This window comes from Perna viridis, chromosome 10 (assembly GCF_037379345.1).
Source record: "Perna viridis isolate PV_CMFRI_1.1 ecotype Kerala chromosome 10, ASM3737934v1, whole genome shotgun sequence".
NCBI lineage: Eukaryota > Metazoa > Mollusca > Bivalvia > Mytilida > Mytilidae > Perna > Perna viridis.
Window position 1 is genome coordinate 683,049 of NC_142454.1, and position 14,895 is coordinate 697,943.

The 14,895-nt window shown below is 36.8% G+C and overlaps 1 protein-coding gene and 1 long non-coding RNA gene across 2 annotated transcripts; one reads left to right on the forward strand and one right to left on the reverse strand.

Annotated features, from left to right (window-relative positions):
* The first annotated feature begins 6,700 nt into the window (after positions 1-6,700).
* Positions 6,701-10,641, forward strand: LOC148604055 (uncharacterized). The gene is made up of 3 exons (XR_015915838.1): positions 6,701-7,168; positions 9,770-9,836; positions 10,458-10,641. It is a non-coding gene; the product is annotated as an uncharacterized LOC148604055 (long non-coding RNA).
* Positions 8,125-14,837, reverse strand: LOC148604056 (putative bifunctional dTTP/UTP pyrophosphatase/methyltransferase protein). The gene is made up of 6 exons (XM_088548298.1): positions 14,670-14,837; positions 14,140-14,277; positions 13,847-13,950; positions 12,006-12,070; positions 10,729-10,861; positions 8,125-9,533 (listed from the first exon to the last, which is right to left on the reverse strand). Exons 1-6 carry the CDS (start codon positions 14,757-14,759, stop codon positions 9,389-9,391), a joined length of 675 nt encoding a protein of 224 aa, XP_088404424.1. The 5' UTR covers positions 14,760-14,837; the 3' UTR covers positions 8,125-9,388.
* Between the last annotated feature and the right edge of the window lie 58 nt (positions 14,838-14,895).

Here is a 14,895-nt window from a genome sequence, read left to right on the forward strand (position 1 = left end):
GCAATGTGGTACACGGATACGGCAGAATTGATGGTCGACAGAACGGCAAACAACAAGGGATTCACCAAAGGGAAGACACTGACAGCAGAGAGTAAATCAATACAAATGATTGGAAAACTTCACTTGGATCTGTTTTGTCAAGACGAATATCTCCTCAACCACGTAGATTTGAAGCTGAAATTAAGAAGAAGCCCCAACGAATTTTCGCTGTGGGGAGACGCAAACAACTATAAAGTAAATATCAAGAACATTTCGTTATTGGTCAGAAAAGTACAGTCGAGTCCTGCTATTAGAATGGCCCACGCCAGTGCACTGGACAAAACCAGCGTCAAGAACCCCATCAGGAGAGTAGAAGTCAAGATGGACACCATACCGACAGGAAATATGAATTACATACAAGACAACATGTTTCTCGGACAATTATCGAAAAGGCTTATCATAGGATGCGTAGACAGCAACGCTCTGAACGGCAGCATTACAAAGAATCCTTTCGATTTCAAACACAAGAAGATCAATTTCGTGGCTCTCAACGTAGACTGACCACAGGTTCTGGCCCAGCCACTACAGCCCAATTTTCCAACCGGAGGATACATCAAAAGCTACATGGGCCTCTTCATCAGCACCGGAAAAATGTAAAAATGTACCAGGACGAAGGAACGCCATCACGAGAAAAGACTACACCAAAGAATACACACTATTCGCCTCTGATTTGACACCGGATAGATTCATTTTTCGGAAGCCCTTCAAGCCACCACCAACGTCGTATTGTATGCCGAATTTGACAACGTCATCGAAATAGACAGAAACAGACAAAGTGTTGTTTGACTACAGTGCATGATGAACATGACAGACATTGACGATATACTGAAAAGCACCCGATCACCAGACACGTATTTGAAGGGGTGTATGCGAGGAACAGGTTGCTCAGAGACAAAAACGTTCCCTTTGCTTTAGAGGGAAACATGGATTCGGATAATCTCCCTGGCACACACTGGGTAGCCATATACGTAGACGCCAATTCGAGAGGAGAATCATACGACCCAACGGGAAGACCACCCCTTCAACCACCTGAATTTTATTAACAAACACTGCATAGTTGGACGTACAACGCAGTACGAGTACAAGAATAAGATTCCATCTTGTGTGGACAACATTGTATATTTTACCTCATACACTGATGTGCAAGACGACCCATGACGAACGTGACCAGGACCCTGGACAACACCGAAGAAGCTACAGATATAGTTGTTGATTTTGTCAATAAAGTATCGAAAATGTATCATGGCGTTGTTATTCTTAAAACCCGAAACGAAAATAATACATTTATTCATAACATTACAACAATCCATCCGGATTACATCTAAAACAACACACGGCATCTTCTACGTTTTGATGTGTCATATAACACGGAAGTGTCTCCTTTAAATCCGGAACTAGGTCCGGAATGACTTTCATCACACCCAACAATGTATCATATTGTTCAAATGTCAAACTGATTCCATGCTCAGTGGGGTGTCTTAGGTTGTCGTTGGGTGATATCCAGTAACGTCTGATATCTGCACACCAACTATCTTTTCCAGTCGTGACGTAGACATTTGCCCCTAAATGTTCGCTCATGTAACCAAATCGATTGTTCTTTATACATTCCACTACATTGGAAATTTCATCTACGTTATTTTCCAACACCTTCCACCAACCGAGGGGAAAGTTCATGGTCACCGGATCTTGGATCAGTTGAACGATTCCACCGTCCACTTCGAGGTGAATGCCCCCACGTAAATTGAATTTTGAATACTGCAGATAACATATTTCCATGTCTTCTTCTTCTGGATGGGTCAAGACGCTCACCAGATCGTCCCTTTTCAGTTCCATAAAGGTCTGGCAAAAAACATCAAAAGCCTTGTGTCCTCTTCTGGGCAGGAGTTCCAGTAAGGCTCTCGCCCTCACCACTGGTCGGTTGATTCACGATGTATTCGCTCATTTCTTTGGATAAGATACCACTTTCTACGAGATACGGTATCACTTTTTCGGTAGGTATTTCTTTCACTAGTTTCACGTAGTTTTAAGTCAGGCTGAGTCTGTTCTGGGAATTCAGTCTACAGCAGAAAACAAGAACGTCAGTACTAAACCATACCCGTGAGGGCCTCTGGTTGCAGGTAAGCAAACTTACTTCGAGGCTTGGGTTCAACACAAACACTACAATGAACCCAAACCCCGGAGGAAACCAGGTGCCAAAAGCTAACTTCGAGGTTAGTCAGGCTAAGTCTGTTCTGGGAATTCAGTCCACAGCAGAAAACAAAAAACGTCAGTACTGAACCTTACCCGAGAGGGACTCTGGTTGCAGGTAAGCAAACTAACTTCGAGGCTTGGGTTCAACACAAACACTACAATGAACCCAAACCCCGGAGGAAACCAGGTGCCAAAAGCTAACTTCGAGGTTTATATTCTTACCTTTTCTCTTCTGCAAGAGAATGACGATTTCAAAAACATCCAGGCTATTTCATTGGTCGCAATTAATACACTTGAATTTCATTGGTCGCAATTAACACATTTGAATTTTATTGGTCACAATTAACACATTTAAATCTATAGGACGACGCTAATGAAGGAGTGTTTTTTTTTGTAATTAACGATTCGAATCCATAGGACGACGCTAATAAGGAGGCGAGTCCCGTTTTAAACTCGTCCGCGTCGGACTAATACACTATAGTGTGGGGTGGTAAGGGTCAAAAGGGTCAGGGGTCAAAAAGAGCCAGAATGTTCATTGCTCAATAGGGGTCACTTCTGGTCACACCAAAGGGTCACTTTCGGTTCATGACCACCGGTTGTAACGTCATGCGCATGCGCATAAGGTGCACCACCCGAAAAAGCGACCTGAACCCACCATATATACTACAATACATAGATACAAGGTACAGTGACTGATACATCGGGATGGTTTCGGGGGTTCTGCTACCCTTTTGTTCAACATTTGGCCCAAAAAATGAGTGGAAAATGATTGCATGGAACCCCTCTCTTCTTCTTCTTCTTCTACCAGTTCGCGACCGCCATCAATTACTGATGATACTGTCACTGTCACTTTTAGTGCGCAATGCCCTATTTTACTTTGTAGCCATTAAAAGAAAAAATAACAAAGTGTGCTGTACAATTAACTGTGCAAGTAAAAACAACTTGATTAATTTAATCAAGTAAATGAGCCTTGAAAGATTCAACACTCTTGGCAGAGGCAATGTCAGTGGGCAGAGCATTCCAGTCCCGGTGGTTCTTGGGTAGAATAACTCTTTCCTCAGTACTGTGTTGCATGATGGTAATTGGTAGGAGTGTAGGCCCATATTTCGACTGAGTCTTACTGGACTGCTCAATCTGTTGGTCGCGTCGATTTTCACAAGACCATTTGCCAGTTTATACATTAGTACGAGTCTAGCTCTCCTCCTACGTTCTTCTAGTGTTGGCCATTTTAGATCTTCTAGCATGTTGGTAACAGAAGAAGTGTTGTGGTATCTGTTCGCTACATATCTGGCTGCTCTACGCTGGACCATTTCAATCCGGTGTTTGTCCTCTTTCAAGTATGGGTCCCGGGTTGTGCATGCGTATTCCATGGTTGGTCTAACTAATGACTGGTAAGCTTTCTCCTTAATGTTGGCATTTCTGATGTTAAGATTTCGTCTCAAGAAGCTCAAAGTGTTGTTTGCTTTCTTGCAGATGTTTGATATGTGCTGGTTCCACTTCATATCTGATGTTATAGAAACACCTAGATATTTCGCAGTTGTTACGTGCTACAGTTCATGACCATGGAGGAAATAGCTGTTCTGAATAGGTTGTTTCTTTCTTGAGATTGACAGAACATTGCATTTCTCGGGATGGAAGCTCGTTTTCCATCTTTGTTCCCATTCTGCCAATTTATTTAGGTCATCTTGTAGACTTTTCCTATCGATATCAGATGTTATTGTAAGATATACAATAGTGTCGTCTGCAAACAATCTGGTTTTTGATATGATGTTTTCCGGCATGTCGTTGATGTAGTATAAGAACAAGCTGGGGCCCAAAACCGATCCCTGAGGAACACCAGATTCCACCTGTATGTATTGGGATGTTTCTCCTTCTACAACTACTGCCTGATTTCGATTATTAAGAAAGCTTTGTATCCATCTTTTGGTGTTACCTCTTATCCCATAATGATGTAATTTGTGGGTCAATTAGCTGTGGCACACTTTGTCAAAAGCTTTACTAAAATCCATAATCAGACAGTCCGTTTGTTTACCGTTGTCAAGGTTTCTGGTTATATCATCAACAAACTCAACAAGTTGAGTGTCACAGGACAGACCTTTCCGGAACCCATGCTGTAGTGGATGTAATATACCATGTCTGTCAGCATGTGCCATGATGTTGCTGGTGATGATATGTTCCATTATTTTGCAGGCGATACATGTCAGAGATACTGGACGATAGTTTATAGCCTCAACCTTCTTGCCTTTCTTGAAGATGGGACAAACGAAGGCTGTTTTCCAGATACTGGGTATTTCTCCGGTGTTATAGGACTCTCTGTATATGATGGTAAGTATCGGTGATAGATGAATGGCCAGTTCTTTCAGGACTCTTGGTGTAATATTGTCCGGTCCATGTGCCTTGTGAGGGTTCAGGTTTTTCAATAGTTTAGTAACACCCACTTCTGTAATCTGGATGTCTGGCATGGTATCGTATGTACCTTTCATACTACAGGTGTCAGTAAAAGATTCAACTGATACTTCGGGCTTGGTTGAAAATGCATTCTGGAATTGTTTATTTAAGATGTTAGCTTTATCTTTGGAATCTGGATGTAACGTTCCATCTGCTTTCAGTGGTGGTATATTGTTGTTATCTGATCTTTTATGCTTTATATAGGACCAGAAGCGTTTCATACAGTTTCCACTTCCAGCACGGTCATCTGTTTCTGGTGTCACTATGCCCTCTATATACTGCCAATATGCTTGCCTAAGTTGTCTCTGTGTTTCCTGTTTTAACTTTTTATATTTCTCCTTATCCGCTTTGTTGCCAGATTTCTTCTTTCGTTTATAGCATCGGTCTCTCTTACGGATCAATCTCTTTAAGTCTCTGTTTATCCATGGACATCCATCTTTAATTTTTGCTGTTTTGTGTGGTATGTTTCTTTTTATGCTGTCTTCTAATTTAGACAGAAAAAGGTTCCACATAGAGTTCACTGATTCCCCATTGCTCTTCATATTGATGATTTCTTCATGGATGGATTTGACATCATCGACAACATTTTCCCATTTTGCTTTGCTATACAGTGGAATCTGTCGTGGTTTCTGTTGTTGTCTAGTTGGAATGATATCTATTTCAGTGTAAACAATGTCATGGTCGGATATTCCTGGAATGATCTCTGTCCTACGGAAACTAGAAGGGTGGTTTGTGATGACGAGATCTAAGGTGTTGGTACGTCTAGTTGGTTCTTCTATTATTTGTGTAAGACCATGATCGTCTAATATGTCTGTAAAATTATGGTGAATTTTTGCATACTGAGTGTTCGCCTTTAGTGTGTTTCCTTTCCAGTCCCAGCCAAGAAGATTAAAGTCTCCAGCTACCACTACGAAAGCATTTTTTATTCTGGAAGCTCTTTCCAAGCTCTTGCCAAATTGGTTCATACTCTCTTCATTAGATGTTCTTTGGTTGTAGTAAGTGCAAAGGTATATAGCTTTGTGGCCGATCAGCTCTAACTTGCACCATACTATTTCACAATCAGTTTGTAGTTCCGGTGTAGCTGTAGCAATGTAGTTGTTTTTTTTTACTGCTATAAGGACACCACCGCCTGATAGATTGCGATCGTTTCTGAAAATGGTATAGCCTGATGGAAAAATCTGTGGGTCTTTTATACTGCTATCAACCCAAGTTTCTGTGCCAAATATTACATCTGGGTTTGTACTGCTAATCATGTTGTCGATCAGATGTTGCTTTGTTTTAATGGACTGGAAATTTACATTTACTATTCTTAGTGGTTGTTGTTTTGCTCGCTTTGATGTTGACGTTGTTCTCGTTGGTGTTGACGTATGCACTGGTTTAATTTGGTTGGATGGAACTGGACTGGCAAAGGAGGTGTCTGATAACACACTAAACTGGTTTGATGTACTGAAAACCATTGAGAAGCAAAATGATGTATAGTTTGGGCAGTTACAGGCAAGGCAATCCCAAGCGACAGCAGAGTCGTTGACATGTTCTAAGTATAGGCTAGATCTCATGGACTGACAATTTGCATGATACCATTGGTTGCATGTATCGCATACAATGCCTTTATCATCCCATGTAGCTGGCTTGTCACAAGTACCGCATGGGTAAATTGATCCAGATATTGATGGTCCAGGATTGATGTTTACATCATTAGCCATTGTGATAAGGAACATGGACAGGTATGCTAAGATGATACTAGGTCGATGTTTTGGAAATGCATGCATATCCCTCCCATTGTTTTGATTAGTAATCACTCTGATAACAACACAGTCGTAATCTGTTGAACAGGTATGGTTGTTTACGATAATAAATGTGTGAACTTCATCTCTCAGATGGATAGATGTGTATCGGATGATGAAGCCTTGTATTAAAATGACTAAGATCAAAATTGGTGTCATAGACGCCATTATTGTTTACGGTCTCATCAGAAAAAACTGACTGTAACAACTACGGGGCAAAATTCTGTATGATGGCCTTCAAGGTGTGTTTCTCTGTGTGATGTTTGTGTAATGCAATCTTACCCACTGACCACTACAATTTTGTAATCAATTTAGGATTTAGAAATGTGAAAAATATCGAAAAATATCAGGAGCTGTTAAAAATTCCTGCCATTTTGTTGGGCATGCGCATCTCTCTATGCAAGTTTCTTGATCGGATCCACTTCCCCCTTTTTGTAAATATCTGCATCCGCCAGGGCCTACATGGAATATCTGAAGACAGCTTCAGCATTCCGCTTTATATTTCATTTCTACTATGGAGGTTTTTAACGTTTTTGACAACCCTGTCAGGTCTCGTACGGACGGTATTTCATTTCCATGATCGATGAATATGTATTGCCTCACATGGTTTTCATTTCTAGCTAAACATTAAGTAGTTTATCATGCGTCTAAAACAAACAGACTTGAATGTATAGACAGTCGAAGACTGGTTGCATAGAAATCAATAGGTACTGATAAGAGGTTAGAGGTCAACTATGTTCAATTGGACCGTTGTTATACACCTTGAGACGTTTAGGTTTCCCGCACGCACAATACCCTCCTTTCGTGCATTTAAACACACGATAAACGAACGCTCCCAGCGTGCGTTTAAACGCACAATAAACGAATGCTCCTAGCGTGCGTTTAAACGAACGATAAACGAATGCTCCTAGCGTGCGTTTAAACGCACGATAGACGAACGCTCATATCATGCGTTTAAATGAACGCACGATAGACGAACGACGAAAAATAATAATATTGACATATAATGAAACAGAAAAAATAGAAAATAAAATTAATGGAATTATATAAATTAATAAAAGCAACAAATATAAATATAACAGTTAAATCAAGGAAATAATCAAAGTACAAAAATAAATGAATGCTTCTATCGTACATTTAAACGAACGCAAAACAATGTGAACACGCACTATAAACGATGCATGAACGCTAAAATGGGAAGTGTGAACGTCTCAAGGAGTGTAATACAAATGTATACTCCCTTTTGGGATTCGGCGCTGGAGATATTTTTTGTTTTGATGGTCAAAACAAAAAATATCTCCAGCGCTGAATCCCAAAAAGGATTAAGAAATGTACAGTCCTAATTGATCAGCATATTTAGTTCACAGTAAAAGTTGTTTATTGGCGTAAATAACGTAAAATTAAATTTGATATACTTGAAAAACCTGTAAAATGGACCTATCTGTACATGAACTTAAATGGGGTATGCTAATTGGACTATTTTACTGCGGTCGTGTAAGATAATTGCAGATGCTAACAGGCTTTACAAATTTAAAGGCTCTGGCGACTGCTATATCAATTCTGATCTTTGATCTAAATTGATAAAAATCAAATGAATTGAAATTTTAGCATTATTAGTAAAAAAACATGGATAAGTGTTTATACAATGATTTGTAATATAAAGTGTTTCTAGATAAAATTTTATTGATAAATATTATGCATGAAATAATATACTTTTTAAAAATATACATGTACCTTTAACTTTCCAGGATAAAATTCATCAATTAAATAATATCCTGGATGAATAACTATGTGTAAAAAATCCCATGGAATAACATCCAGGACGAAAATTAATATCTAAAAAACATCCTGGATACAAAGTAATTAAAGCACCCTGGATAACATGTCACATAAAAAAAAATATCTGATTTGTTAACACCTAATACTGTGAACTTACCCCACTTTTTTATATAGTACCCCTAAAGAAAACCCTTTCAGACATGTGTATGTTCAATCAAAGGATGAATATAAAAACAATTGTATAGCTATACAAAACATTTTACTATTATAAATTATCCCTGGATTAAATTTGATATTATTTTTTTGTAGGAAAGTATTTCACACAGGATACTTTTGTATTGTATGGAAACAATTTAATTGCCATGGAAAACATTTTACTATTATAAATGTCTCTGCATTAAATTTGATATTAAGTTTTTCATGTTGTAAAGTATTTCATACTATTGGATGTTTCCATATTAGAGGGTGCCGGGATTCAAATCATTTTTTTTTTCAAATAAAATCAAATGTATAACTATTTACTGCTCAGCAATCAATTAACAAATGATGAATCTAATAAATAAACACAAATATCACCATCAAATACTTCTAATTAAATCAATACAAGGATTTGTACCCGTACATCCAAACTCCATATTTCATTAGGATTTGGACCAAAGTTGAAACTGCTGCAACCTTTTACATCACTAGATAAACTTTGCTTTGCACTCATCATGTTTGCGGTAACACTAAGAACTTAAAGTTTCCTGTGCTTTCTAGTGTCATTGTAGTATTAAGAAAACCTGATTTGTCTTGAGTTGACAAAAATAATGACAACATCATAACACCAAATGTACGGATGTTAAACAGTTCATTTCCAAAACTGATATACATGTTACAATGCAGTGTGAGGGCATAAAATGCCAGACAGATGCAATGATGCCCACCATTTAAAACATCAAAATGCATTACAGGGAGGAACTTAAACACAAAAAAAAAAAACCCAAAAAAAGAAATAAAAATCTAGCCTTGGACACTGCTTAAAAGTTTCTACAGTAATATTCTGTGACTGAACCAAGTCACAGTAATTGCTCTAATTTTCAGATTTACAGTGACAGAGTCTGTCATTGCAATAATTCCCAGATTTACAGTGACAGAGTCTGTCAGGTTTATTGTTGATTATCTCTATACATATTTGAGACAGTAACAGAAAATCTATGAAGTGGGAATCCCATCACATTATAATAGTCTCCATTGATTCCTTCAATCAAATTTCCTCCAATAGCCTGAATACCATAACCTCCAGCTTTATCCCTGAAATATATCAAAGTCTTTCATATAACAATAAGAGATGATTTTCAAAGTTGAAAATGTAAAATTCTGAAAAAAATCAATTTCAGGACCCGTAACTAAGGCATCTGTCAAACGATCTTTCTGAAAATTTCAGCGTAAGTCCAAGTCATCATGCTGAACAATTTTAATCCACCAGATTTTAACTAAACTCAACTGTTTTTGAATTATATGCATAATTCTGAAATTTGACCTTTTAGTTATGACAGCCATGCCAGCACTCACAGTTTAATTTAGTTTCGCTAGGGATGAACAATGACATAAATGGTAAGTGGTGGTTGCTATAGTGATTAAAAATGAATAATAAGGGCATGAAATGAAAATTTAGGATATTTTGCAGGAAATCTGACATTTTTAAACATTTTATTTTCATTAACTTTTTTTTTCAAATTTCAGCATATTTTTGCAAGGTTTCTATGGTAAGTCTATTTGTCATGGGTATAGTTTTGGCTTTTTGGCCTTGGCTTGAGCTATTTCTAGATATATAGATTTATAGATGCTTGACAAACTTTGAAAGTGATAAATGTTACAAAGCATCAGATTACTAGACCAAAATTAGGCGGTCCTATAATACTGTGGAGTGCTGGCCATGTTTTTTGCAAGATCATAAATCCCCACTCATAGATTGTTAAAGAAGTTCTATGGAACATTCATGCTGAGCTTTATTTCAATCTATCAAGTTGTTTCAGAGGAAAAGATTTCAAAGTTGGAAATGTAAAATTTGGAAAAAAATCCATTTTAGGACCGCAACTCACTCATTCGTCAACAGATCTTTCTGAAAATTTTGGCATGGGTCCATTCCATCATGCTCAACAATTTTAGCTAAACCCAACTGTTTTTGAAATGTTTACAAAATTTGTCAATTTGACCCCTATGATCTATTTTCAGTAACTGGAGCCATGCGTTTTGCCAGATCAAAATTCCCCACACAGGGATTGTTATAAAAATACCCTACGGAACATTCATGCAAAGTTTAGTTACAATATGTCACAAAGTTATAGAGGAGAAGATGTTTGAAAAAGTTAACGGATGACTACGGACAACAAAAGAGGATGATGGACACAGTGATAGCAAAAGCGTGAAAAAAGTGAAAAATGTGTAACTTCCAATTACTTTTACAATAAACAATAACACCTGTTTTGTTATCTTAAATTCTTACATTGGTTCTCCCGTATCTACATAAGAAGAGATAACATCTGGTGTCAGGGTTGTCATGACAACTGTAGTTTTCTCTTGAAATTCAGTAATATTAAATCTTTTGTCTTCAGCACAAATGGAGCTGCCAGTAAACACTAGAAATAGACATAGCAGTTAATTTTGTGAAGTATAGTTGAACATGTATTCTATTGTCATAAGTGAACAATGCTTTATTTTGAGTTTATCAGTGATTCCTTGTGAAGAAAAGTATTATTATAATGAACATTTGTATGATGAAAGTGGCAAAGTATCATAAAAGTAAAATTGATATGAGTAGAGCAAAGCAGGTAAATTGTATGAATCAAATGTATGACAGAAATAACATATTCAGTTATTTTCAAGTCGTGTTTTGTCCAGGTTTGCATGGGTGGATCCATGATTTTAGGGGGAGGGGTAATAGAATTAAAATGCAAAAAAGTTTAGGGGTAGAATTTGTAAAAACTAAATATTGCCCATAAAGGGACTAATACCCCCAAGACTGTTGAACACTTTACATTAGAGGACCAATGTGGACATGCAACTCATATTGGACACAATTTTTATGGGGGATAGATTAAACACTTTTGACACAATTTTGCTGCCATTTCTTAAACACTCAACTCCAAACCGAAATCAGTACTATTTTTTTAGTTGACAAACACAATAATAATTTAAATGAAACATAAGTTCCTTACAACATGCACAACTCCATTTGTTAATTTAACACTCAATCGAGTTTGATAACAATCCTGCAAGTCGTTGATGAGAGTTGCAGACAACACATCAGACCAAGTTTTGCTGAAAAACACTGAAGTCCATCAGCTGTCATTTCTACAAATTCCTGACAGCATCCACATCTCCATGTGGTTATATTACATCTGACAAAGTTTCATAATAATGCTGCAAGCTGATTAGAAAATTGTTCAGACAGACAGACAGACAGACAGACAGGGTGAAACCTATATATCCCCAAACTTCGTTTTGCCGGGATATAATCAAGACTTCACGCAAATTTTTTAAAAATTTTTCCAAATTTAAGGAGTACACACCAGTTCCACTTCCTATGAATTCCTGCCTAGTTTGGGCTTTGAAATAGATTGTAAAAACTAAAATGTGTTAATTGTGTATTTCAGAATTTACTTTGATGGACTGTGAAATTCTGGGTATTAGTTCAGTATAATACATCCAAGCTTTATGGTAATTGTGCTAATTAGACCTTAACCAATTTTCTGATACACAACACTTGGAATCAAACCTTACCAGATGACTCAACTGGTGAAAGTAAAACTACAGCAGTCCATACTGAATGTGATCCACCGCTAAATCTTCAAAAAAAAAAAATAAACAAATTACTTAATCCATGATGTATGAATAGGTTTTATACATGCATGACAGCTGAAAATCTGCAACAGTAGAATAGTCTCTGAGTTTTAGCAGTACTGGAGCAACGGAAAATCAACACAATTTCTGACAATCATATGTTATGGTTGTCAGGTGTCTTTTGAAACTATTTCATTCCAGAATGGCAGGAACAGGCATTATGTACAGATTGCAGATAATCAGACATGTACATAGAAAATGTACCCAGTATTTATGTATGAGTGGAAGATTATAAATAGCACACTCAGAGAACCTAATAATTAAAAACAATAACAAGGATTAAATGCTTCACAGGGTGCAGCTTAATTACAACCCCAAAAGTTGAACCCTGAAAAGTTGGGGCAAGTATGGACACACCACACAAACTTGATAGAGCTTTAAAATGTGATTGGGGTCAAACATTTAACACAGGATAAGGACTGGACCTGAATTAAAGTGGCCCTTTTTTCACCTCATATTCCTACCTTTTGTGGTATGACACCATGTAGTACACTTTAAAAAAGATCTATGACCCACAGTTAAGTTAATGTCCAGACATCAGGAAAACGCTTGAATCAGGCCCCTTTTTGGTCCCTGATTTCTAAATGGCTAAAAAATCTTAACTGCCAAAATCAATCCCAGTATGAACATAGTGGTATAGAATATAATTACTTTTACTAGAATTACATACATGTATTTCAATTCTGGGAAAAAACTTGTTTTGGTCCCATTTTGGCCTCCAACATATAACGAAAATGGATATAGTGAATATGTCAGAGAAAACAACCCCACTGGGATGAAAAATGTCAGCTCAAGGCAACCCATGAGTACAATGTATATATATTCCAAAACAGTTGGAACCACAACCCCCAAAACCAATACCACCCCATCTTTTGTTGATAAGAAACTTGAGGTAAAATTTTATAACAATCAACCAACCAATATTCAAGTTATTGCATGAATACCAAGTATCTGCAGACAAAGACACGCTATTATATGACCACAAAATTTAGAATTGTTTGCAATCTCATGTAACTCACAAGATTTTATTATGATGCATATTTACATTCATAAATAAAATAAAATAAAGGTCATTTCCAAAATTCTGATTATAAGACTTCTGATGATTATTCATCAGCACCATGAAAACTGATTTATTCAAGGGGTTATAGTTTTCCTTCCCTTGTTTGTCTACCCCGGACTTGACTTTTTATGAGCAACTCGGCGGGTGTTTCTAGAAAAGCAGAGGACACTTACCCTACTGGTGCACCTGGTCCATGCTCCCAGTTTTTAGTGGAGTCCGAGTTGCTCATTTACTTTTGTGACTTTGTATGTATGATTTTAGTTACTTTATGTTCTTTGTTGTGTATGTCTGTTTTCCATGTCTGGTCTTTGTCCCTGGATTACATTCTTTTGATTACCGCTATAACCATGGTTCCCTTGATTACTCTTTCTGATATGAGAATTATGAATTGTAATTCTTGAGGAATTGAGCCTAAATTTCCACTTGGAATAAGTTATGTTGATTATTAAACTACCTTTCAATTTGCAATATATTTAAATTGATAGGAATTGTTACTTTTTAGTCAATGACAGTGGCAGCTTCAACTTCAGTGTGTGTTTTGCAGATCTTAATTCCCCTTCCTTTTTCAAAATACTTTTCTAAAACTGTTCAACAAAGGGTTCACATTAAAAAGTGTGCAGGTAATATGTTATATTTTACCTGAATGATTTATACTTACGTCCTTAGCATCTCACAGGCATGATTTTTATCTCTTGGTTTTTCAAAAATAACATCATTTTGTGTAACTATGGTATCAGCTCCAATCACTAAATCTGGTGGTGCCTGAAATGTACATGCAGTGTTTAAAGTTTCACTTGCGTCAACATGATATGCGGTTAAGATCATACACATCTGGTTGTGAAATCACCATTTCTTTTATCTAATCTTAAATTTTATTCCCGGTGCACATAAGTTAAGGGAACCATGACAGTTCAGGACATAGAAGTACTCTATCTCAATAGCAGTTCTCACCTGGTCAGCTGCTAGCAGTGAAGCCACTTCCAATGTTTTCTGTTTTGCAGTTTTCTTTACATAATCTACTGGACTGTTAAATGTTGATTTGTCAAAATCTTCTTCAAAATTTGACTTTTTAATCTCAAACTTCAAACCCTAAAACCGAAAAAAAGCCTGTGGGTATTCTTAATTAACACACATAATTATTATATACAACCAATCATAAAATGAACTTGTTCTAGTTCTATAACATAAAACCACACATTTTATGTTTATCTTTCATATTTTCATTTTTTGTTTATAGTCAAAAGCTCGCACTTTGACTATAAACAAAAAATGAAAATATCCGATGAAAACATGAAAGATAAACATAAAATGCGTGGTTTTATATTAAAGAACTACAAATGAACTACATATCCCTATAACTATGTATCATTGCATCACATAATTTTCATTACTTCCTTTGATTTTTAATTTATATATTTAAAAATACATGTCTTGTATTTTTCGCCAAAAATATTGTCCCAGCAAAAAAAGAATTTCCTTACAATGTTCTCCAATATTTGCTTTCTCCTGGGTGATCCACTTGCTAGCACAATTCTTCGACAATTCAACGAGTGAATGACAGGTTGCAGCATTTTCTTTGAAATCTTGTGCAATAACAAACTACACGTGTTTCAGGTTTACTTGTCACCCACATGGGTATCACGTGGTTTTTGAATCCGTGTCTAAGATCGCTTGAGACAACATGACGTTTTACATGTTCTGAAAACG